The sequence below is a fragment of the Ursus arctos genome, unplaced genomic scaffold (assembly GCF_023065955.2).
Source record: "Ursus arctos isolate Adak ecotype North America unplaced genomic scaffold, UrsArc2.0 scaffold_11, whole genome shotgun sequence".
NCBI lineage: Eukaryota > Metazoa > Chordata > Mammalia > Carnivora > Ursidae > Ursus > Ursus arctos.
In genome coordinates, this window is record NW_026622775.1 from 21,477,496 (window position 1) to 21,505,329 (window position 27,834).

General features: G+C 34.7%; 1 protein-coding gene across 4 annotated transcripts in view; it reads right to left on the bottom strand.

The window, feature by feature from the left end:
• The window catches only part of SCLT1 (sodium channel and clathrin linker 1), a 193,736-nt gene that overhangs the window by 92,647 nt on the left and 73,255 nt on the right, over nt 1–27,834 (bottom strand). For all 4 annotated transcript variants that reach the window (XM_026499334.4, XM_057310066.1, XM_057310067.1 and 1 more), the window contains 4 exons: nt 18,549–18,639; nt 14,619–14,710; nt 4,848–5,025; nt 1,224–1,322 (listed from right to left, as the gene is read on the bottom strand). In XM_026499334.4, the coding sequence (XP_026355119.2) occupies nt 1,224–1,322; nt 4,848–5,025; nt 14,619–14,710; nt 18,549–18,639 (460 nt within the window). The remainder of the gene's footprint in view (nt 1–1,223; nt 1,323–4,847; nt 5,026–14,618; nt 14,711–18,548; nt 18,640–27,834) is intronic.

Genomic DNA, 27,834 nt, shown 5'->3' on the forward strand with positions numbered 1-27,834 from the left:
TACAGCTTTTAACCTTTTTATGGGTTTGAAAATTTCTAAAAACAAAAGAATACAAAATTAATGGGAAACAATTTCTTACAGTGCTTGAAAGGAGAGCTCAAGAATCAACAGACTTGTATTTACATCTAGTTCTGCTACTTCCTAGAGGTAGAACCCTAAAGCAAGTTACTTATTTTAGTTTACTTAATCTTTAAAATGGGTTTTTGTTTTTTTCCTCCACAATTCACTTTACGCTTTCAAACTTTACCACACCACTTATGAACTGATTCATATCCATACCAGAAGAAAAGGCAAATAGATGTTATGTCTTGTCCCTTTATATGAAAGTAAACTTACATTTCCCAGTTTTAATTTGCATAAGCCTCACAATTCAAACCAAAAATCAATTCATTAGTTTAACACAAAAATCAGATTTAGTCTTGATAACAAAATTGAAAATACCACCACAATTCACAAACTGTGCAAGTGCCAGCATGATGTGATCAAAACAATGCTGGACTCAGTATAGCAGGAGAAGGTACGAGTCTAAATTCTGGCTTTAACTGGGTGGCTCAGTCGGTTAAGCATCTGCCTTCGGCTCAGGTCATGATCCTGGAGTCCTGGGATCGAGCCTCACGTTGGGCTCCATGCTCAGTGGGGAGTCTGCTTCTTCCCTTTCCCTTTGCCCCTCCCCCTGCTCTTTCTCTCTCTCTCTGTCTCCCTCACTCTCTATCTCTCTCAAATAAATAAATAAGATCTTTAAAAAAATAAACTCTGGCCTTAATTGGTATATAACTTTGAGTGAGTCAACAACCGCTTATGGTTTCAGTCTCTTTACCAATAAAAAAAGAGGTTAAACCAGCTTTCTCCTGTCCTAAGCTCCTCTAAGATTCTGCAAGCCAACAGTAGGTTTTCTTCTCTTGCATCTTATGCATTCTAAGTTTTTTTTTTGAGGATTCTTAAAAATTTTACACTTCAGGTGTGTTAATCTTCATTATATTCCTAGCCTAAACCCTTCTCCTCCTCCCCAACTTCCTCTGTCTCCACCTCAGCCCCACTCTAGCTCAAATGGTAGGGGTATCCTGAGATGATTTTTATTTGAAATTTAGCACAATTGGTTCAGTTAGCTGATAGTTAATTAGCTAGTTCCATTAGGTAAAAGCTTAGGTAGTATTTAGTCTTAGGTTGTGAAATTCTGTGAACTTTTGAATTTTAAATAATTTTAAAGTTTAAAGACTCCTTACTTCCTTCCTGGTTCTTATGGCAGCATCTTGCAGAAGCCGAGAGATCGTTTCTTTCATTTTTTCTATATCTTTTTCTTTTTGCTTCTCCTCAAGTAGAGCCTTCAGAAAAATAATCATTTGATGTTATTATAAATCACATCATTATTAATAAAGTAACAGTAAATGGTTAAAAACCTCTCTACTAATCACTTTGTTGAAAACAAAATCTTATTCTAAACTTCTGGGACATCTCCACTTGGAATCTTGCCTAAGTTATGAATGATACTTATTTTCCCTAACCTTCTCACCTGACCTTGTCCTAAAAATTTATTATTTTACTCTGGTATTTATTTCGGCCAGGCACATCACTCTTCTAACCTCCCAGCTAGAAATCTTAAGAGTTATTTTTCTTTTTTCCTTTACTCTCTATACAAAATAAGTCATCAAATCTAGGTATTAAAGTCTTGGAAAAAAAAACTCTTGGACTTCCCTTTCTTTCCATTATTTGGTATTATTCAAATTACATCCCTTGCCACCTAACTCCTTGATGTTTCTATTTATCCAATCATTTTCATCTCCCAACTAAAAAATACTCCTATAATCCTAGTTCTGTTGTCAGTCATACCCCATTTCTCTGCTTCCCTCTGGAGTAAAACTCCTGTAAAGTCTGTGCTTGCTCATCTCCAATACTTTTTCTCTCTTACACCAACTCCAATCAGGCTTTCACCATCTAGAGTCTCCATTAATAACCAACCCATGAGTCAATTTTGAATAACTATCTTATTTGATTTGTCAGCAGCACTTGAGATGACTGATTACTCTCTTTTCCCGTTTTACTTTGCTTATTTGGCTTTTAGCACACCACAGTATTGGTTTTCCTCCTAATTCACCGATCATTCCTTTTTAGTCTACATTGCTGTTTCTTCCTCTTCTCCTGAACCTCTTTAAAAATTGCACTACCTGGGGAGCCTGGGTGACTCAGTCAGTTAAGCGTCTGCCTTCAGCTCAGGTCATGATCCCACGTCCTAGGATCGAGCCCTGCAGCCCTGCGTTGCCTTGTTGCTCGGGCTCCCTGCTCAGTGGGGAGTCTGCTTCTCACTCTTCCTCTCCCTCTGTCCCTCCGCACTGCTCGTGTTCTCTCATCCTGTCTCAAATAAATAAATAAAATCTTAAAAAAAAACCCTGCACTACCCTTCAGAGGGGAGATGGGGGGGGGGTGGATGAAACAGGTGATGGGATTAAGAAGTGCATGTGACATGATGAGCACTGGTGATGTATGGAATTGCTGAATCACTGTACTACACACCTGAAACGAATATAATGCTGTATGTTAACTATACTGGAATTAAAATAAAAGCTGAATTAAAAAAATAAAAATTGTACTACCCAAGACTTAAGCCCTTAGTCCTTTATCTCCATCTGTCCTTTGAGGTTCTAATCCGGTTTCATGGTTTTAAATATCATTTATATGCTGACGACTCCCAAATTTACATTTCTAGACCAACTATCCTTCTGAATTGGGTGTTATATGCAACTGATAAATTACTGAACACTACATTGGAAACTAATGATGTACGACACTATATGTTGGTTAACTGAATTTAAATAAAAAATTAAAAAAACCACACACAAATTATCTTTCTGAGCCTGGAACTGCTCCAATTTTAGGCCTTACTGAATCTCTTTTTTTATCATTACATAATAAGTGGCCCTGTGTTCTGATTCCACTACCTTCTAAAGATACCACATTCCCATCTGTCTTTTTTAAATTGTTTAACAAATTTCCTCCTGCTTAAATAGGTAAGCTAGTGAGAATTAACAGCTGGTTTTTTTTTTATTCAAGTAGAATTATTAGCGTGTTACATTAATTTCAGGTGTATAATATAATGATTCAACAGTTCTTTTTTTAAAATTATTTTTTATGTATTTATTTTAAGTAGGCTCCATGCCCAACGTGGGGCTTGAAGTCATGACCCTGTCACATGCTCTACCGACTGAGCCAGCCAGGCACCCATGATTCAACAGTTCTATACATTACTCAGTGCTCATCCTAAGTGTACTCTTAACCCCTTCACCTATTTCACCCATCTCCCCATCCACCTGCCCTCCCTCGACTATCAGTTTGTTCTCCATATTAAGAATCTGTCTCTTTTTGTTCTTTTCTTCAGTTTCTTAAATTCTACATGAGTAAAATCACATGGTATCTGATTTATTTCACTTGGTATTATACCCTCTAGGTCATCCACGTTGTTGCAAATGGCAAGACTTCATTCTTTTTACGACTGAGTAATGTTCCATTGTGTATATATATACACCACATCTTTCATATATGGATAGGCACTGGTTGCCTCCATATCCTGGCTATTGTAAATTATACACTAACAGCTGTTTTGATGTAACAATGTTGTGGGAGAGAATGGGACAATGAGGAAATAGGGAAGCAACATAAAAGAACCTTAATAGGCTGTGTTTCATGTCTGTTTGTACGATTAGTGGAGAGAATCTTTGACTTTTTGGAACTAGCAACTGAAGGTGGGACTCCTGTAACAATTAAAGAATGGGTCAGGAGGGAGCTTAATACTGTAGCCACAAACAGCCTCTTTAAGGGTCCATTGACTTGGTACCTGAGTGAGAAGATTTAAGGGATAGGCAATGAATATCATTACTTCTCTGTCCATTGTGCTTACACAAAATGTTCATCTTTAGTGACCTGATATTAACAATGCTCATGTGACTAGGCTTCAAAGGGGAAAGATAAACAATTTTGTCTTGCTCTGAACTGTTCTTGGAGTAAACTCTAAGGAAAAAAGGAAACATAAATAAAGCAAGTATTTCCTTTCTACTCCAATATATTTCCCAGTAATTATGCATAGGTTAGGTATTTGATAAATATTGTTTAAATGAAGTAATGATTTAATGATCTCTAAAGGAAGCAACAACATTAAAAACAAATCTATCCACTTGGTGACTTCTATGAACTATATACCATTTATATGGAAGTAATAAAAGAAAAAAACTATAATATGTGATAGCATAGGAATCACAATTGTTAGAGGGTTAGAAAAAGAACAGTGACATGAAGGTTCCAGTTAATAAATCTTTACAGCTAAATTTAATTCCTGTCAATTAAGCTTCTACTCCATTAGAGCAATTATGTAGGTGATGAAGGGGAAAAAAAGATGAGAAAGATTAATCTGATTCAAACTGAATAAAATAGAGGGTATACTGCAGTAAAGTGCCACAGGAGATTTTTTAAAGTATGAGACTATAGAGGATGAAGATTACTTACATAAGGATTGGAGACATAAAATCTGATATGAAAGCTTTGGGAAAGGGTCGACATTTTATCATATTTTGTTTTATTTTATTTTTTAGTAATCTCTACATCCAGTGTGGGGTTTAAACTCATGACCCAGAGATCTAGGGTCGCATGCTCTTCCCAACTGAGTCATCCAGGTCCCCCTATTTTATCATGTTTTATGATTAAGTCTTACCATGAAGAATATAGTATGTCTGTTAATGGAGAGCACAGCAGTTATCATTTTCTTGTGTTCATTCTGTAATTACTGACTCCCTTATTATTAGGTCATAAGGGGGAATGTTCAGTATTATATTATTTGTAAACATGTTTACTAGTTTTCTTACCTGATTTTTTTGAAGGTTAGCTTCTTCTAAGAGCTGCATGCTATTTCTGGCTCTTACAATAGCTTCATATTGTTCATTTTCTAATTCATTGCACTTTGCTTGTAATTCTCTGGTCTGTTTTTCCAAATGTGTTTTTTGTGCTCTTAATTGGGTGGTTTCTTGGATTGCTACACAGAGTCTAAAAGTAAATAATTACATTGCAAAAGTTAAATATTTTTACAGGGAAGAAGGAAAATAGGAGATTTACTGAGCATCTATTATAGAACAAACACTATTCTGGTTACTTTCACATGTATTTTCTATTTTCTCATTTGATCTGCACAAAAGTTTTATAAAGTAGGTTTCATTATTTCCATTTTAAAGAACAACAGACCCAGAGAGGTGAAGCATTTGATTAAGGCCATATGGCTAATGAGCTGTGGGGCTGAGGCTGAGCCTAGATATTCTGACTCTAATTATATTACACTTTCTACAGTATCACAGTGTATTAGTTACATAATAATGTTTTAAAGCAACTCCTTAAAGAATGAGTTATTCTATTTATATAGTCTTTTAAAAATTTTCCTTTTTTGATTAGCTTCCTTTACCCACTCTCTACCCAGGTAACCCATGTTAATTTGCTAACGTGTATCTTTGAATATTTTTCTCTATGTTCATAAAATCGTATACACATATATACACATGTACATACATAAGTATACAAAGTATATATACATTGGTCCATAGGTTTTGTGTTTTTTTTAAGATTTTATTTATTTATTTGACAGAGAGAGAAAGCCAGCGAGAGAGGGAACACAAGCAGGGGGAGTGGGAGAGGAAGAAGCAGGCTCCCAGCGGAAGAGCCTGACGTGGGGCTCAATCCCAGAACGCTGGGATCGCCCTGAGCTGAAGGCAGACGCTTAACGACTGCGCCACCCAGGAGCCCCTGGTCCATAGTTTTTAAACATAATTTGTGTTATAAAAATGAAAATCATAATATATACCCTTTTCTACACTTGCTTTTCTCCTTCAATATATAAATCCCCTCAAGGAATACATCCAAAAGCACTTTCTTTTCCTAGTCTGATGGATGGAACTTCATTTCATTGTTAAGTTGTATTTCCCTGATTACTGGAGAGTTTAAGCATATTTTTAGTTTGTTAGCCATGTGAACTGTCCTCTTTGAATTTCCTTTTCATATCCTCTGCCAATTTTTTTTTTTAAGATTTTATTTATTTATTTGACAGAGATAGAGACAGCCAGCGAGAGAGGGAACACAAGCAGGGGGAGTGGGAGAGGAAGAAGCAGGCTCACAGCAGAGGAGCCTGATGTGGGGCTCGATCCCATAACGCCGGGATCACGCCCTGAGCCGAAGGCAGAAGCCCAACGACTGCGCCACCCAGGCGCCCCTCTGCCAATTTTTCTGACGGGTTATTTGCTTGTTCCTTTATATGAACTCTTTGAATATTAAGATATAAGGCCTCGGGCTGTTCTATATGCTACAAATATTTTCCCCAAATCTATTGTTTTGGTTGTTGTTGCCTCCTGACTCTGTTTAGGAAATCTTTACTACACTAAAAATGTTCAATTTAATAATAGCTAAATTTGACATTTAATACAGCTAAATTTTTCAGCGTGTAGGACTGCATTTTTTATAAAGACTATTTCCCTCTTCCATAGATTGTTAATGTAATTTCTTAGATTTCCTCAAAAGATTGCTATGCTTTTAATATTTTTACTGGTAAATCTTAAATGCATCTGGAGTTTACTTCTGAATATGCTATAAGAGAGAAGTCCAATTTAACTTTCTTCCAGATTGATGGTCAGTTGTATGAATACTATTAGTAACTGATGAATTGAAATAATCCCTTTAACATACCTAAAATATGCAAATATAACGATTTACTTATGGATTATCATGTTTCATTGACCTATGCATCTATTCTATACTCAAATCACATCAATATGGCTTTATAATAGGTTCTGATACACTATAGTAAGACAACTCTTCTCTTACATTTCATATGTTTCTTTGTTATTTTCAGGCATTTCTTTTTTCTAAGTGGTGGCAGGAGAAGCATTCTCTATTCTCTCCCCACTCCCACTACCCACACAGAAGAACTGGGAGGAAACTTGCCTGCTCCAGCACACCTCATACTCTCCCAGTTTTGGGAAATGAGAGAACTCAGCCTACCTTTTATGTCTCTATTTTTAAAATATTTTTGTTGTTGCTGTTGTTTGGTATATCTGCTTCAACCTGAATGAAGTGAGTTAAGGTCTGCCACCATTTTAGTCAGGGTTCTTAGTTGCCAGTAGTAGAAGCCAACTCTAATTTAGGTGGAAAAAGGGTTTATCAAAAGGATATTGGTAAGTTCACAGACTTACTGGGAGAGCTGGAAAATCAAGTTTGAATCTTTGTAGCAAGGGACATGCTCAAAACTTCACCACAGAATTAGCTGATTCTCTCATGAAGAGCTCTAATCTGGGGAATGCCCCAAACATAGAAGGGAGATGAGATACAGATGGCCCAAAATAATGACCATAACTATATTTTTATCAAAACCACCTTTTCATCAAATTTCCTAGCTTTTGCATCACATATTTAACTATCCCATTACTTGCTGTACTTAGGTTTATTAATGTTGTATCTTTTTCAAAATGGTGCCATTTTTCATTACATAAGGTCCCTCTTTATTCTGTTTACTGCTTTTTACCATGAAACCAGACCTTGTGTAATACTGACTGTCACTCCTTCTTTTTGTTTATAGGTGCTAATGTGCTCCACTAAAACCTTTATTTTAAATTTAAAACTAATTCTCTTCATCTTCCCTTCCTTGAGATCTATGTTCTAGTTCATCTACTCTGTTTTAGGTGTTTTCTAATATAACACATTATTGGGCCTTACTTTATACTTTTTTAGACTTATTTATTTATTTTTAGAGAGAGAAAGAGAGACAGAAAGGGAGGGAGGGAGGGAGGGAGGGAGAGAGAGAGAGAGAGAATCTCAAGCAGACTCCCTGCTGAGCACAGAGCCTGACTTGGGGCTCAGTCTCATGACCTATGAGATCATGACCTGAGCCAAAATATATGACATTATTCAATCTATTTTACTATAGTTAAAGCATTTGTGGAAGAAAATGAAGCAGTCTTTACCTCTCTCAAAGAAGCACAGGACATACTGCACTTTATTAGTATTAGTTTGCCATTTGTTTTACCATGGCCTCTTTGGGGCCAGGCAGAGCAGGTGACTCATGAAGGGCATGTACTAACTTCATCTCTCAAGAACAAGCTTTGTTTAGGACTGTGTGAATTCCAATCCTCAGTCAAGGTTCCTTGACACTCACATCCAGGCTTCATACCCACGCATGTCAGAAAAAGCCTTGCAACTAAATGTTTCACATGCATTCAACAGTCTAGCAGTCCCACCAACCACTTGGCTCAGAAAAGTCAAGACTGATGTTAGAAGTGGAGTGGAGTTACAGTAAAGCAGATTCAGATCATCAGCTTCATAATTTTATAACATAAAAGGCATATTACTACTATTCTTATTCTCATAAAGGCACTTCTACATGCCCTATAGCCAAATCTTATAAGAATCCTGTCAACTTGCTAAATTGGGTCAAGTTCTCTCTCTGTAATAATGGCAACAACAAGGATAACAGCAAAAACTTGTAATAACATTCTTTGTGCTAGGTGCTTTATGTTAAAGAAAACATAATCCTCAATATCTTCAGCAATGCTGTGAGATAGGTTATATCATTAATCTATGAGGTAGGATATAAACTTATAGAAGATAAGAAATAGGTTATATCATTAGATGGAGAAAGAGAAGTACAGAGAGGGTAAGCAACATGCCCAAGGTTATTTATCTAGCTACTGGTGAAGCCAGAGTTTGAACTCAGTCTGGGTCCAGAGTCCATGTTCCTAATAAATATACTATACTGCCAAACACAAACTTCCACTTAAATGATACAGATTCAGCCCACAGATCTATGTAACTATAACTACACAGCAAGGGGCTGTCATTTCAAGTAAAGTTGGGGGTAAGAAGGCATACTAAAACCCAGGGTTATGAATGAAAGTCTGAATATTGAACGTCATTGCTCCCGGACTCTTTCTTCAACTTTGGAATACACTCAGGCTTGTGCACTTTTACTCCTACGCCACAGCAGAAGACTGATGAATCCTACCCTGGGGAAACTAGCCCAAGAAAGATTCTGATATATGGGGACTGCCCAAGGAAAATGCTAACTTACTGCCTAAACATAATACAGTAAAGTCTGCCAGACCACAATCCGCCTATGCACACTTAGCCTCCTATCTGCTTTTTGGTGTCTTACTCTTTTTTTTTTTTTTAACTGAGATATATTTGACATATAACATATATTAGTTTCAAGTGTACAACATAATGATTTGGTATTTGTATACGATGTAAAATGGTCATCACAATAAATCTAGTTACTATACATCACCACATACAGCTACAATTCTTTTTCTTATGATAAGAATGTTTAAGATCTATTCTCTTAGCAACTTTCAAATATACAGTACAGTACTGTAAACTATAGTCACCATTTAATACATTACATCCTATGACTTACGTCTTTTATAACTGGAAATTCATAACTTTTGACCACCTTCACCCATTTCACCCACCTCCCCCCCCCCCCCAATCCACCAGTCTGTTCTCTACTTACGAGCTCGTTTTTAAGATATGGAATAATTCATGAATTTGCCTGTGGGCCATGCTAATTTTCTCTGCGTTCCAATTTTTTTTTTTTAAAGATTTTATTTATTTATTCGACAGAGATAGAGAAAGCCAGCGAGAGAGGGTACACAAGCAGGGGGAGTGGGAGAGGAAGAAGCAGGCTCATAGCAGAAGAGCCTGATGTGGGGCTCGATCCTATAACGCCAGGATCACGCCCTGAGCCGAAGGCAGACGCTTAACCACTGTGCCACCCAGGCGCCCCTCTGCGTTCCAATTTTTAGTATATGTGCTGCTGAAATAAGTACTTTGTTGTCTTACTCTTAAATATCAATGGATAGAAAGGATCACCAAACACCAAGAAAGACAGATGGGCACATAGAAAAAAAAGGAATGTAGAGAGAGCAAAGACAATGATAGCAGAAGAAAGCCTTATAAAATATATATTTCATATAATGAACCAAGATACAACATCTATTAAATAAGAATAAGCTACTACAGAAAAAGAAACAGAATTAAGAAATGGCTCTTTAAAATAAAATTAGGATAGCTAAAATAAAATATTCAATAGATGGTTAATTAGAAGAAAATTTAAGGAAACCTCCAAGAAAGGAGAAAATAAATGAAGGAATGAAAAACAAGAAAGAAAAGATAGGAAAATTAGGGAATTGATCCGTAAGGTCCAATACCTAACTAATATTAAGTTCAAGAAAAAAGAACAGAGAAAAAAATGAAGAAAACTATCAAATGAAAAAGATCTATAAAAAATTCCTTGAACTGAAGGACATGAGTTTCTAGACTGAAATGTCCCCAGTAAGATGAATGAAAAAGGATTCTCACTGCATGTACACACTGTGCAATTTTAGAACACTGATTGTGGTGGTGGTGGGTGGATGACCCTAAAAGTCTCCAGAGGGAAAAGAGGAGTCACATATAAACAATTGTAATTTTGAATGACATAAATTTTTCCTATAGCTAGAGGCTAGACAATTTGAGGAAAATATCAACATTCTAAGGAAAAATGATTTAAAACCTTGGATTTCCAAACTATGATTCATTATTGAACAGAACTATTAAACATCTTTGAAAGTAGGATAAAGATATTTCTAAATAAGCAACATCTTAAAAAATGTGTCCCATGTGTCCTCAGAAAGCTGACGGAGAATGGTATCCATTAAAATGAGAGGATCAACAAAGAAAGCAGCAGCCATGGGGATGCAAAAGACACAGGCTCCAATACAGAATGGCAAGAAGGAAATCCCAGGACCACAGTGAATTCAAGTTTTAAAATGAGAGCCTGCATCAGTCCTAGCGAATGGTTTGAGGCAGGGGATGGAGGACACCAATGGATTTCTTCAAGAAAAGGATGTAATTACAATGACCTCATGTGGTTGACCAGATTGAGAGGCATTTTAGAGGTTCGATAGAGTACTTAGCTATGAATTAGTATGAAGTACACAGAAAACTTGCTATGTGAAGAAATGAGGTAATCAACAAAAACCTATTGTTCATTACAGTGCTTGTGGTACTATTGATTTTGAAACAATGCTTATATATTTTTCCTTTGATATAAAGTAAAAATGGATAAAGCCAATTTATCCAATTTATAACTATTTAACAAACAAAACTTGCCTTATAGACCTGATACAATAATTAAATAATTTTATTTGGTCAACAGCAATATTAAAAAATATTCAGATTAATTTGCAAACATTTCATAATAAATCAAGGAGCTATAACTGTGGAAAAGATTTAAGACTTTTAGTCATTGTAACACTGAAGACTGTTTTATTTGTGACAGTTTATTATAGACCTTTGTTTCTACCTTTTTCTATTTCGTTAAGACCTTTAAAACAATTAAAATCCAAAACCATAAATTATCATTTATTATTGTAAGTAGACTAGTTTTAAAATAATAAACTTGGCGCTGGGTCCCCTACATATTCTTCTCTCATTTAATCCTAAAAAAACTGCAACTAAGTGAGATTGTTTAACTTCTTTAAGATATAAAGACAGAATCTACTAGAACCAGAAATCAAAGCAATTCTTCCTCTAAATCTCAAAATCTTTCTACTCCAATTTATAGTTCTGTGTCTAGATAGCCTCACCTTGAGAATATCAAATTAATCTTCACAAAATATTAATTTCATCATGCAGTCTTGGATAAAGAATTTGTAATACATCACATGAAATCCAAATTTGACTAATTTTATTTCCAAGGTCCTCCATATTTTATCCAACCATATTCACCAATTTCCAATGCATGACTTTCCAAAAGACCATATTTCAACATCTTTAATTAAAAAATTTATGTATTCTATTATGCTTAGGAGTACGGACAGCAAACAAAAAGCTGAACAATGATTAGAATGAAATTCACTTTTTACCAGTCACCTAAGACTTCTTAGTCCTATTTGCATATTCTTATTTTAAAAGAAACACCAAATTTTAAAATATGAAGAGGTAGTTTAAACCAATTCCACTCATTTAACTTCTGCCTTATTTAGCTGAGCATATACAAACCAGCAGAATTTTTCCCAGAAAGAACTGTCATTCTCTGGAGGAAATTCTCAGGATCCATGAATCATCTAAAAAGGGGGAGAGGGGTACCCTTTCTTTGAAAGACAGCAGGAAATAACTTATACATCTTAGGTGTTTATGACATTTGAAAGGATCACGAATAATAATTTTAAAAATAATAATAATTTTAATAATGGCAATAACGAGCATTTTTATTGAGGCCACAATGTCTCTGATTTTGTGGAACAGAGATGACCATTAAAAACAAAACTTTTCTGACAGTTCCATTAAATAGGATACATTTACACCTAAAACAGAGTGGCTGAATGTTGCTTAGAAACAGATCTCAAGTACATTAATAACTCTTTCTCTTTTATAAAAATACAAGACTTTTTAAACTTTAAAGTATATAACCCTTTTTTAAATCAAGATAGTAACAATATTAGTTTAATAGCTCTAAAAGGCAGCCAATGTAAAAATTTTCTTTTCGGAGGTGGCTAGTTGCATACTGGACATTAAAAAATATCCTTAGATTTTCTTATACATGCAGTGATCTCTTCTTAGAGAGCTATTTGTTTAGGTTGTATTATAGCCTCATACTAAAAGCAAAAATAATTAAAACAACAATAACAAAAATCCCCAAACTCTCAATACTAAAAGGACAAAAAGCACTGCTGAATGAAAAAAACGACTTGATTCTTTATGATTCAGTACTATTAGAATCAAAAGGAATTAAAATTCACTATTCAAAAGTTTACTGATTTAAGTCTCTAGCATTTATTTTCATAGCATAGAATAGCTACTAAGATAATAGAAATGAAAATCTACAACCACAGACTTTTTCTCTAAGGTTAACTCAAAGAAGTTCAGGAAAGCAGTAGTACAATCAAATCAATCAATAAACTACTGAAAAGTTTAGAAAAATGAAAAACAAACGCCTAAAACCCTAGCACTTAAAAATCACAACTCTTTTCATCGGAATTTCAAGTTAGTAGTTAAAATCAATTAGTTCTCAACTGCCATGAGGAAAGAAATTATTTTTATTAATACTTGGAAACAGAAGGTCAAACATACTAATTTTTTTTTCTCAACAAACAATAAATTACCTTTGGATCTATGACTAGAAGTGAGATACCAATTTTTAATGTGCTCAGATCAGCAGACTATTTCTGAGTGTAAGAGATTCCAATCACACAGAGTAGATTTCTTGGCTATCAATCACGAAATGAATTTATGGGCTATGGTCACTGTATCTTTAATAGATTACAAATGACAATTTTCAAGTCTTTTAAGGGAACATTCAACAAGGACTAGGGAATAACAAAAACAACAAAAGATTTTATAGTGCACATTTACATTAAGATAGCAATTAAAGACAACCTACAGAATATATTTAAAAAGTAGTCCAGACCTTCAAAGATAACTGAAAATTATTGCTCCAGAAGACTCCAGAGAAAAGACCTATAATGATTTCTTGAGTATTTTTTTCTCTTGTGTACCTACTTAGTAAGATAGTTTCTCTGTTTAATTTTTAACCAACTTTTTTTTTTTTTTTTTGTTCTGCGTCATTTTTTATTTTAATATATCTTGGAGAATGTATATCATTGTTTCCTTTATTTTTTTATTTTTATTTTTTTTAATGATTTTTTATTATATTATGTTAGTCACCATACAGTACATCGTTTTTCTGCTTTAAGATGGAAAGAACATTTCTGATTTGGGGATTGACTAAACGTGACTATGATTGCTTTGGGGAAAAGGTAGACAGAAATGATCTTTGAATACAGACGTAGTGAAGAGAAGGGCCATATGCACCCCAATGTTCATAGCAGCAATGTCCACAATAGCTAAATCGTGGAAGGAGCCGAGATGCCCTTCAACAGATGACTGGATCAAGAAGTTGTGGTCCATATATACAATGGAATATTACTCAGCTATCAGAAAGAACGAGTTCTCAACATTTGCTACAACATGGACGGCACTGGAGGAGATAACGCTAAGGGAAATAAGTCAGGCAGAGAAAGACAACTATCATATGATTTCTCTCATCTATGGAACATAAGAACTAGGATGATCGGTAGGGGAAGAAAGGGATAAAGAAAGGGGGGGTAATCAGAAGGGGGAATGAAACATGAGAGACTATGGACTATGAGAAACAAACTGAGGGCCTCAGAGGGGAGGGGGGGTGGGGGAATGGGATAGGCCGGTGATGGGTAGTAAGGAGGGCACGTATTGCATGGTGCACTGGGTGTTATACACAACTAATGAATCATTGAGCCTTACATTGGAAACCGGGGATGTACTGTATGGTGACTAACATAATATAATAAAAAAATCAAAAAAAAAAAAAAAAAAGAAATGATCTTTGAATATACATTCAAAATATATCAATGTTTTGAATATGACTTTTTAAATAAATAATCTCCAATAAATCAGATTTAAAACCTATGATTATAGTTTGTTTAGCAGTTATAAAATGCACATTCTAGAAAATATCATAAACTGAAACTCCAATGTGGAAAACCTTTTGAAGCTTATAGAGAAAGATAGATATATTTACAATTTACCTTGTTTCTAATTGTTTTATACTAGATTGTAACTGCTGTAAACGCCTATCTGATGCTTCCTCTCTTCCTTGGGCAGACAACATATCCTCCTCCTAGAAAATAAAGAAACTGAAAGCTTGAGTATGTGAAAATACAATACATCATTATACAACATAGAGAAAAGAATTCACTCTATAAAGTTATTATACTTCTAGAATTTAATGTTAAGTTTAAAGGAGGGATACCAATAGAGCGTTATCTAATCATGTCCTTAAAAATTGATCTAGATGTCTGAAAGCTGTCCATGAAATCTGTTTCACTAAAAAAAATTCTGTAGCACAGTATTTATGGTATGACTCATTTTACATTAAAAAATTTAAAAGTATATGCATATATATACATAGAAAAAAGGTCTTTTAAGCTATAAACAATCTGTTAACAGTGATTATTTTTTAGGGATTGGACTGCAAGGTAATCTTGCATTATCTCTATTATATATTTTGTATATACGTTGTGCTTCTCTTTATATTTTTCTATATTATTTGCATTTTTATAAATAGCATGCACTACTTTTATAACTAGAAAAGTAATAAAGTTGAATTTTCAAACAACTAAAAAGGAAAATAAACAAGCAATAACAGTTTGGAAATAAATCATGCATATATTAAAAAAGGGGAAGAGAACCTCATTATAATTTTGTATTAGAAAAACAATAATCAAAAGTCATTGTATATAAATTTCTACCAGTATTTCGAACTATTTCTGTAGTGCAAATCTAACAAAACAAAGCAGGGATTTGTATGCAGATAATCTGCTTTAGAATATGCTCTTTTAACTTGGTAATACAGCATCCCATTATAATCATAGGATATTTCTTTTCTGACCTAGCAATGCTTTGAAATAAATAGGTCTGATTTGTACCATCTTTAGAAAAAATCCTTTCTATCCTTTCTTGCCTTCTGTTATGTTAAATATTTTTTACATACCATTTTAATTCTATTGACTTTTAGCTATATCTCTTTGAATTATTTTTTAGTAGTTGCTCTAGAGATTATAATATGTATCTTTAACTCATCCCAATTTATTTAGAGTTAATACTTAGTTCAGAGGAAACATTGGAACCTTGCAGCAATGTATTTATCTCCATGTACCATCCTAGTCTTGAGTGCCATTGTTATATTACATCTGCATACTTTATAAATCCAACACATAGGTAGAGATCACTGAACTCTACCTCTGAAACTAATAATACGTGATATGTTAACTAATTGAATTTGAATTAAAAAAAAAATAAATCCATCACATACACTGCTCAATTCTGCTTTAAAGCAGTTGTATATTTTAAGGTATTAGAGAAAAAAATGTATAAAAGTTATTTCATTTACAATTATTGTTGCTCTTAATTCCTTCCAATATCTGAGTCACCATCTGGTGTCCTTTCCTTTTAGCCACTTAAAGTATTTCTTTTGGCATTCTTTGAAGAACAGCTCTGCTAGTAACAAATTCAGTTTTGTTTATCTGAAAAAGCCTTTATTTTACCTTCATTTTTGAAGTACAGTTTCACTGGACATAGAATTCTTAGTAAGCATTTTTTCCCTTCAGCACTTCAGGTATACTATTTCAATGTTTTCTGCTTCCACGTTTCTTGTAAGAAGTCAGCCATTACTCTTATCACTGTTCCCCTTTTCATGCCATTTTCCTGTTGCTGCATTCAAGTTTTCACTTTATAACTGGCTGTCAGTATTGTCATGATGTGTAGAAGTAATTTTCTTTGTGTTTATCCTACCTGTTTTCCACCACATTTTGGAAGTTTCCAGCCATTATTTCTTTAAACATCTTTTCTGTCCCTCTCCCTTCTGCAATTCCAGTTACACTCCTGTTGGCTTGCTTCGTATTTTCCCACAGATCTCTGAAGTCTTGTTCATTTTTCTTCCATCTTTTATTCTAAAGATTTTTATTTACTTATTTGACGAGAGAGAGAGAGAAAGAGGGAGAGGGAGAGACAGCACAAGCTGGGGGAGTGGCAGGCAGAGGGACAGGGAGAAACAGACTCCCTGCTGAGCAAGAAGCCTGATGCAGAGCAAGGTCCCAGGACCCTAGGATCATGACCTGAGCTGAAATCAAGAGCCAGCCGCTTAACCGACTGAGCCACCCAGGTGCCCCACATTTTTCTTCCATCTTTTAAACTCTGTTTTTTGGATAGGAAAATTTCTGTTGATCTGTCTTCAAGTTCATTGCTTATTTCTTCTGCTTTTTCCGATCTATTATTGAACCCATCTAGTTAAATTTTTATTTTGGTTGCTGTACTTTTAAATTCCAGAATTTCTATTTTTAAAACTATTTTCTATTTCTCAGTTAAAATTCTCTATCTGCTCCATCACTGAAGCCTTATTTTACTCTAACTTAAATACACATTTTCTTTAATTCCTTGAACATATTTATAACCGCTTATTTGAAGCCTTTGCCTCTTAAATCCAAGAGCTGGGTCTGCTGACAGTGAATTTCTATGGACTGCTTCCCCTACCCCAGCCCCATAAGTCACACTTTCCTGTCTAGAAAGCTTTGGTTGAAAACTGGATAATATAGGTAATGCATTGCAGTTACTTTGGATTCTGTTTTGTTTTTGAGGATTATTGGCTTTTCTGTTCAAGGAGGCAATTATCTTGCCTCAATTCAAACTCTGGAATGTTTCTCCTATAGTATGCAGCAGCTGTCATCTATAATCAGTTCTTATTTCTTTCCACGGTTGCTTTTTTAGCTAGGCTTCCTGGAAATCCTCCTGTGCCTATATACTTCAAGGATCAGTCAAGTTTGGGCAGGGGTAGGGCTCATCCTCTTCATGATTTTGTTGCTCTTAGAGAGTCCCCTGTAATTTCAAGCTGCTCTGCCTGCTTTGGGCTCTGTCCTCTGATACTTCAAACATTAAGGCTTCAGCTTTCTGTTGCTTGAACAGCACACATTTCAGGAATGCAATCAATTATAAGAAGCAGTAAACTCAAATATATAATATAGCTCTATCTTTCAAGAGTAGTTTTCTTTCAGGTCCTTGCCTACTTTTTTACTGAACTCCCTCTCCTACCCCCATATGCATACTTTGGCTGTCCATCATGGATCTGGTCAGAGTTTATACTCAGAATTTAGGTTTCTTTCTGTTTTTTTTTTTTTGTTGTTGTTGTTCTCTTGCTGCCAATATTTCTTTAAATTTTCAACTGCTTTTCCGACGTTAAACTTTGATCTTGGCCATTTAAGTCCATGTAAAGCTGCTGTTTTCTGAAGCCACAGCTACGGCAGCTGGCGAGAACTCTCAAGTCAGAAATTCAAAAACTTACAATTCTTACCTCTTTCAGTGTCTTCCTGTTTTCGGGTGTGTCCCAGTGTTTTAAAGAATGTATCCAAGTTTTATAACTGCTATCTATGGGAAGTTTTATATAAGCCTTTCAGGAATCCAACATTATTAGAAATCTATAATCAACTTTCACATATTAGGAAATAAGGCTTAGAAAACACAGCTAGTAAGTACCACAGGTAGAATTTTTAATAATTACATCCACCTAAATCTGAAGCCTGACCTTTCCTTGACACCTTCCTGAAATGTCCCTATTACACATAAAAACCAGAGTCTCTTATGCCAATAAGTATTTCCATAAATAACACAAAATATAGTATTAAATGCTTCTTTTCATCTGTGTATTACCAATTAAACTTGGTCTTGCCTTAATATGTCTTCCAGTAATGATGTATTTAGGAATGATTACAATGTTTTACTGACTCAGGATAAAATGAATGGAAGTAAAGTTATTTCCAAAACTATAATTTAGCTTCCTAACTTCATATTTTATATTGAGAGAGCAATACAATGATTTTTAATTTGTTTTCCAGCAACCCTCTTTAACACCTAATCCAAAATAGTTTAATAAGAAGACTCCAGTTGTCTTAGAAATAGGAAAATACCTTCTTTCGCATTTGTCCTTGAAGATCTTCAGTCGCATTAGTTAACTCTTCCACTTTTGCTGCTGCAACTCTCAGATCTAACTTGGCTTGCCTAAAATAGAAAGTAAATTAATAAACACTTTTCGTAGACCATAAAGAATTTAAAAAGCTAGAAAACAAATATAAATTTGGTAAAATCAGTAGTAACTCTTATGTACCTAAAAATGGATCTAAGGGGTAGATACTGAAAGATTGCTTTATTACTGATAAAACGCACGTGGAAGAGAGTAAAGAGGAAAAATATAGGTGAAGGCCAGGGGTATAAAGTGGGAGTCATTAATACTTTATTTGGACGAATTACTATCATACTCAGATGATTCATATTTCATGAAAAAGCATTTTATCATCTTAGTAAATTACCTAACAAGAATGGCAGTGCTAAGTAGAATATAGTTATGTTTATAACTTCCTGAATTTATAGAGTTAAAGAAGTATTACTGATTGGCTTTTCTATGAAAATGAACCAAAGCTTCAATGCCTTGATCATTCCTTAAACACCAGAAGTATGTATTATATAACCACTTAACATAATGAATTCAAACTTTTTCTCAAGGATAGTAGTTACTTTTTTAGAAATTGTAGTTGCAAAGGACAAAAATAACAAGTTTTTAAATGTTCCATTAGTATCAAATAAGTTTCAATATCTTCTTGACTCCCCATAGAAAAAGATTTTAGAATAGTAAGACTTTCTGAAACAGAAAAAAAGATTTTTAATATCCTACCAATTAAGAATTAAGTATGAATACAAAACACTTGGATTATGTATAAAACATACACTTTTAGGAGCAAAGCTACTTTAGTGGAAGGACTGCCCATATTTATTTCTTAATTATATTTTATGTAGGTATTATAAATCAATCGCTTTACTGTTGTTGGACTTAAAAAATTATTTGATGAGAAATTCACAATACATGTTAACTGATTTACTTTTGGCTCTCTAACAATATTTATAAATTGTATTACTGATTAGCATAAAACAATAGGAAATAAAAATCTAACCGTAACTAAAATGTATCCGATAATTATTAGGTAACAGAAACTGTCCTAAATGCTTTGCAGTCATCTCACTTATACAATCAACTTTCTCTGTGAATTAAGTACTATTAAGACTATTCCACCAAACTGAAGTCAAGAGAGTGAGGTTGACAGAGATTTACCAACTTGCCCAAGGATTCACAAATTAAGTGAAGAAATTGGTATTTAAACAGAGTCTTCTATGATACCGTCTAAAAAAAAAAAAGTTCCAATAATATAAAATTAAGCACTTTAGGAAAATCCTTTATTTTGAATAAATCCAATTTATAAAAATCTGAATTTATCAGACATAAAGTAGACTTTTTTCTACTTGCAAAATGGTTCACCAAACAAAACTAAAACCAAAACCCACCTTATACCAACGTATTAAAATCTCCTTCAAGGTTAGAGATAATTTCAGGACTGCAATTACTATATGAATCAAATAAATGAACCTACCATGTATAACATTCTGTATGTTTTAAAGGGAAAAACTTAAGGAGTAAGATATTTAAGTAGTAATAATAAAATTGAGTAAACTATAAAGAAGCATAAACCCACACTGATTTTGTTTTCTTGCCTTCAGATAGGGGCAATAATGCTTGTTCTACTTATCTCATGGGGTTGCCGAACAAGTAAAAATACATACTGTATATTAAAGTGCACTATAAGCTGCAAACAAATGTAAGGCCACAGCATGATTAAGCAAAAAAATTTTCAGTCAGAGACACAATCAGAATAGGGTACAATATGGAAAACCCCGGAGTCAGGAACCTAGTTCTGTCACTAACCACTAATGTGGCCTACTTCAATTCACATGACCACAAGTGTCTCAGCTATCTTATGTCCAACAACAGGGAGGTGGATTAGACAACCTGCAAACACCAAAACCCTACAACAGATGGTCCCCTGATTTCTGATTTTCCTAATGAGTCTACTTTTAAATAGTCTTTCAATTGTGTATTCCATTTCCACTTCACAGCCCAACCTTTGGTCTCATCATTACTTCCCAGGACTATTCTAATAGTTTCCAAACTGAAGTCTTCACTGTGGGTCTCTTCCTTAATTCAATTTCTATAATGCTTCTTATCTGCAAATGAGGGTCATCTACTGGTAAAAATTCTTGTTTAATAACATTTTCTGGGTTCTCTACTTCTTTGGGAACACAATCAACATTCCTCTGCATGGCATGTAAGGCTAGTCCTCATCTGGCCTCAAGGAGTCTCATCTCTTACAAATTCCCTTCATGTTAATTTATGTTCAAGTATAACAGCACTAAAACTCACTGTCTCTTAAAACAGATCCTTGTCTATTTTTTCACATGTCTGACTGGACTAAACTTCTTCCTTTTTGTTCTGATATATTCCTCAAAAATCTTCAAGACTTAGCTCAAAAGACTCCTCATCTCCAGTCTTCCCTAACTTCTCTTAGACCTTATAATGCCAGTCTGTATAATATATAATACTTTGTACATTAACACATACTCCCTTGTGGAATTGTGGGTTTATAAAAAAAATTATGGACTATAAGATCATTAAAGGCAAGAATCACACTTTATTAATTTTAAATCTTCAGGTGATAACACAGTACTTGGCATATGGTAGACATGTAAATATGTCATGAATCAATGAAAAGCATAAAAGGAAAGGAGATAAAGAGTAACAGGTACAACCTATATCTTGATATTTTACTTTAGATCCTGCATATCCAATCTGATATTCATGTGTGTATGTGTGTGTGTGTGTGTGTATAACAAATATATAAACATATAAACTATATATAAAAATATATATTGAATATATATATGTTTATTCTTACCTTGTTCCACAATACAGAAATGAACTAGGTACTTCTTTCTACTTCTGGCAGGAAACACTAAAAAATATTCTAGAATAAAAGTTGTAAGGTCTGTCTTTTGGACCTTACTCCACCACCACAAAAGCCATGTGAACTGGGCCAATCACATAACCTTTCTGAATCTCAGAACTGTAGCTGTAAAATAGAGATTAAGAACAATTTTCCTGCATAGCTCACAAAATTAACATAAAGTTTAAATAAGTTAATGCATATTAAAGCACTTTTATAAATTTTATTGTATTTTATACAAATGCAAACTATTATCATAATTTTAGCCTTTTTAAGAATTTAAATTCTCAAGAACTGTGTGGTAGAGCTAGATTACAGCTAAGAAAGCTTGGGATGTTTGAATTTCTAGCCTTAACTCTTCGCCAAAAAATGAAAAGTAGTATTTATGATGTGCTGCTTAAAGTCTGAATCTCACCTGGTAACCCCCAAACAGTATTTGTCTCCTGATGGTTTTCACCTGGTACTTGTTAGACAACAGGGATGGACTATGTGAGCAGAGGGGCAAAAAAAGACACCTCTTGGTAACTGAATCTGGAGACAAAGCATGTCTTTATCTAAAGACCCTAGGGGTGCTTGTGGCTGAAAGTCACCTGCACCCCCATACCTGTTTATGCTCTTTTTTTAAAACTGCATTAAATTAAAAATTAAATAAATAAATAAAATAAAAGCCTTATGTGAATGTGCTCTGCAGAAACTTGTCAGTCCTTCCAAATATTCAAACTTGTGAAACCTTTAAAGAAATCAACAAAAACAATACTAATTTTACTTTCTGAAGGAAGTTTAATAATTATATGTTTATACTATTTTACATGCAAATGTCTTAGATATATGTCTGCTTATGGACATAATTTTATAAAAGTCAAAAATAGTTCTGTTTTCAAAAAAACACATTTGATAAAAATAAGAATAACTAAATATTAACTTTAATGTTATAACTACTCATATATTTATTTTTTGCTCCAAAGGAATATTTTTTAAATGCGCAATATTTCATTTTCACCTTGTCAAACAATTTAAAATTTCTGGGATCTGATTAGCAGAGAGGAACACAGCTGTGGAGTAAGACCCTAGGCTTGTCTCGTCCCACAAACACAACTAGATAACTATCAAATCATCCTAAATACCCCAGAAATTGACCTGAAGACTGACAGAAGAAACTTCACAACTAAAGGGAGAGAAGAGGCCACAATGAAAAAGGTAGGAAGGTGCAGAGACGAGGTTTAGAGGAGAAATGGATCATGGGTGCTGTAGAGGGGAAGGGGCTGTGACCAAGGAGAAGGACAAGAGAGTGGGGAGTACGCGGAGGAACACAAAAGGAGAACATTTCTCCAAAGCTATTGGCTTAGAAAATGAAAGGGGCTGAATTTTGTGTGTTCTTGGAACCAGCAGGGCTTAAAGCACTGGAGTTTTAGAGGTCAGGGGGCTTGACTGGGATAGAGCCTAGAGGGCACCGTGCTGTTCCTAGAGAGAAGGCAGGCAAACAACTGGGAGCAGACAGCATGGAAACAGTGATCTGCAGAATGCATGGGGCACACATTGGGGAGATTATTTGCTCTTCTCAGAGTGTGTCCCTGAGAGTCAGCATTCACCAAGACACCTCTCTGAAAACACAGGAGTTGGCTGATGCCATTTCCCTCCCCCACCCTTCAACATAAATACAGTGTCACCTGTGGGGAGCAGCACAGTGTGAATATTGGCTGCCTAAGTTGCTTACACCAAACCCCACCCCTCTGAGCTCTGGTGGGACTGCCCTTATTAGTCAAGCTTGTCTCTGTTTCAGCGTAGTGAGCCCCTACTCCAAAAGACCAGCACAGACCCCTGCCCACATCACATCTCCAGACCGGAAGGTTCTATAGGGCCTCAGTTCTGGTGAAGGTGGTGTCAGGTCTCATTTCACAGGAAGACCACAGCACACCTCATTAAAACTCGCTACATTCAGTCATGGACCAAATACTTCCCACAGTAGGCTAGGAGAGCATCTGCAGATGACTGGCCTGAAGGACAGTGCAGCCAAAACACAACAGCAGAGCATACTCAGTACACACTGGAGACATTCCCTGAAGTGCCAGACCCTGGGTATTACATGATCTCTTCTTCATAAGGCCAGGATTTTCAGAAGAAGGAGACATAATTGGCTTTTCTAACACAAATAAGAAGGCAGAGATTAGATAAAATGCTAAGATGGAGGAATTTATCCCAAATGAAAGGAAAGGATAAGACCATGGGCAGATATCTAAGCAAAACAGATATAAGTAACATGTCTGATAAAGAATTTAAAGCAACAATCCTAAGGATACATAGCAGGCTTGAGAAAAATAGAAGATATCAATGAGACACTTACCTCAGAGATAAAAGAGTTAAAAAAGAATACATCAGAGATGAAGAATACAATAAATGAGATTGGAAACAGGTGATGCAATGAACATCAGGTTGGAAGACACAGAGTAATGAATTGGTGATCTAGAAGACAAAGTAATGGAAAATAATGAAGCTGAATAAAAGAGAGGAAGAATTCTGCAACACGAGAACAGACTTAGAGGACTCAGCAACTCCATCAAATGTAATAACATTCATATTATAGGAGTCCAAGAAGAAGAGAGAGAGAGAAGGTGGCAGAAAATTTATTTCAAGAATAGCAGAAAACTTCCCTAATTGAGGGAAGGAAACAGACATCCAGATATAGGAGGCAGAGAGAACTCTCATAAAAATCAACAAAAGCAGGCCAACACCAAGACATACTGTTATTAAATTTGCAAAATATAGTGATAAAGGAAAAAAAAATCTTAAAAGCAAAAAGACAAAAGAAGTCCTTAGCTTGTAAGAGAAAACTCGTAAGGCTAGTGGGAGGTTTCTCAACAGAAACAGCAAACCAGAAGAGAGTGGCATGATATAGTCAGAGCGCTGAATGGGAAAAAACTGCAGCCAGGAATACTCTATCCAGCAAGGCTAACATTCAGAATAGGAGAGAGAGAGTTTCCCAGACAAATAAAAACTAAAGGAATTCATGACCACTAAACCAGCCATGCAAGAAATATCAAAGGGGACTGTTGGAGTGCAAAGGAGAGACAAAAGTGACAAAGACAAGAAAGGATCAGAGGAAATCATCAGAATAGTGACAAAACAAGTGATAAAATGGCAATAAATACATATCTATCAGTAATCGCTTTGAATGTAAATGGACTAAATGCTCCAATCAAAAGACAGAGGGTGTCAAATGGGGAAAAAAAAAAACAAAACACCCTTCTACATGTTGCCCACAAGAGACTCATTTTAGACATAAAGATACCTGCAGATTGAAAGTGCGGGGGTGGAAAACCAACTATCATCCAAATGGATGTCAAAAGAAAGCCAGAGTAGCAATACTTATATTGCATAAACTAGTCTTTAAAACAAACATAAAGGAACTACTTGATAGTAACACAATAATAGTAGGGGACTTTAATACCCCACTTACATTAATGGACAAATCATCTAAACAGAAAATAAACAATAGCTTTGAATGACACACTGGACGAGATGGGCTTAACAGATACATTCAGAACATTCCATCCTAAAACAGCAGAATACACATTCTTTTCAAGTGCACATGGAACAATCTCCAGAATAGATCACATATTAGGTCACAAAACAGGCCTCAACAAGTACTTGATTGAAATATTTGAAAATTATTTAAAGACTGAAATAATACCATGCACCTTTTCTGACCACAACACTATGAAATGAGAAATCAAACACAAGAAAAAATCTGGAAAGACCACATACTTGGAGGTTAAATAACATGCTACTAAACAATGAATGGGTCAACCAGAAAGTCAAAGGAGAAATAAAAAAAATAAATGGGAACAAATGAAAATGGAAACGCAATGGTCCAAAACTTTTGGATGAAACAAATGCAGTCCTAAAAGGGAAATATGTAGCACTAGAGGCCTACCTCAAGAAGCAAGAAATATCTTGCTTCTTAAATAAATCTCAAATAAATAATCCAACCTTACACCTGAAGGAGATAGAAAAAGAACAACAAATGAAGCCTAAAGTCAGCAGAAGGAAGTAATTAAGATGAAAGCAGAAATACATGGTATAGAAACTGAAAAAACAATAGAACAGATCAATGAAACCGAGAGTTGGTTTTTGAAAAAAATGAATAAATTGGTGAACCTCTAGCCAGACTTACCAAAAGAGAACCCAAATAAATAAAATCACAAATGAGAGAGGAGAATTAACTACCAACACCACAGAAATCCAAACAATTATAAGAGAATATTATAAAAAAGTATATGCCAACAAATTGGACAATGGATAAATTTCTAGGGACACACAAACTACCAAAACTGAAACAGGAAGAAATAGAAAACCTGAAAACTGAAAACCAGCAAAGAAATTCAATCAGTAATCAAAAACTCCCAAAAAACAAAAGCCCAGGACCAGATGGCTTCACAGGGGAATTCTATCAAACATTCAAAGAAAAATTAATACCTATACTTCTGAAATTGTCACAAAAAATAGAAAAGGAAGGAAACCTTCCAAATTCATTCTATGAGGCCAGAATTACCCTGGTACCAAACCCAAATAAAGACTCCACTAAAAAAAGAACTACCAGCCAATAAGCCTTGTGAACATGGATGCAAGAATTCTCAATAAAATACAACAACCTGAATCTGACAATACATTAAAAAAATCATTCACCATGATCAAGTGGGATTTACTCCTGTGTGGCAAGAATGGTTCAATATTTGCAATATCAATCAATGTGATACATCACATCAACAAGAGAAAAGATAAGAGCCACATGATCCTTTCAATAGATTCAGAAAAAACATCTGACAAAGGACAACATCCATTCATTACAAAAACTCTCAACAAAATAGGTTTAGAGGGAACATACCTCAACATAATAAAGGCCATCTATGAAAAACCCACAGCTATTATCATCCTCAATGGGGAAAAACTAAGAGCTTTTCCTCTATGGTTAGGAATAAGACAGGGATGTCTACTCTCACCACTGTTATTTAACATAGTACTGGAAGTCCTAGCCTCAGCAATCAGACGACACGAAGAAATAAACAGCATCCAAATTGGCAAGGAAGAAGTCAAACTTTCACTATTCACAGACAACATTTTATGTAAAAAACCTGGAAGACTCCACCAAAAAATTGCTAGAACTGATACATGAATTCCAAAAAGTTGCAGGATACAAATGAACATACAGAAATCTATTGGATTTCTATACACCAATAATGGAGAAAGAGAAAGAGAAATTAAGGAGCCAATCCCATTCATAATTCCATCAAAAACAGTAAGATGCCTAGGAATAAACCTAACCAAAGAGGTGAAAGACCTGTACTCTGAAAACTATAAAACACCAATTGATGAAAGAAAGTGAAGAGAACACAAAGAAAAGGAAAGACATTCCATGCTCATGGACTGGAAGAACAAATATTGTTAAAATGTCTGTATTACCCAAAGCAATCTACACATGTGATACAATCCCTATCAAAATACCACTAGCATTTTTCACAGAGCTAGAACAAACGATCCTAAAATTCATACAGAACCGCAAAAGACCTTGAATAGGCAAAGAAACCTCAGAAAAGTAGAGCAAAGCTGGAGGCATCACAATTCTGGACTTCAAATTACATTATAAAGCTGTAGTGATCCAAACAGTATGGTACTAACACAAAAATAGACACAGATCAATAGAACAGAAAACTGAGAAATGAACCCACAAGTATATGGTCAATTAATCTTTGACAAAGCAGGAAAGAATGGAAAAAAGACAAATGGTGTTGGGAAAACTGGACAGCAACATGCAAAAGAATGAAACTGGATCACTTTCTCACACCAAACACAAAAATAAATAAAATTTCTAGGATTTTTCATTAATGTAATTTTTGTTATTTGTAATAGTAAAGAGATTTGAATTAAACCTGTAAAAAATATCTTTGCTCTGTTAAGCAAAATATAACCAAGTATAAAAGATACAATATAGTACTATACTTAAATTATAGCATCAACTTGGACAGAAATCAAAATGTCTTAATTATTAATACATATTTTTTGAGATTTAACATCATACACAGTAAGTCTATTTTGAGATAAATTTTTATACATTTCTTTTGTAGTCTTATATCAACAGAGTTCTAGAAATGTTTATATTTCTTTCACACAATGAAAAATGGTACAGTTCTGAAAGAAATAAAACCCAGTTTTTACTGATATGATACATATTCTAAATTTTTACTTTTTATTTCAAGTTTTTATTTAAATTCAGTTAACATATAGTGTAATATTACTCTCAGTAGTAGAAGTTAGTGATTCATCACTTACATATTACACCCAGTGTTATCACAAGTGCCCTCCTTAATACCTG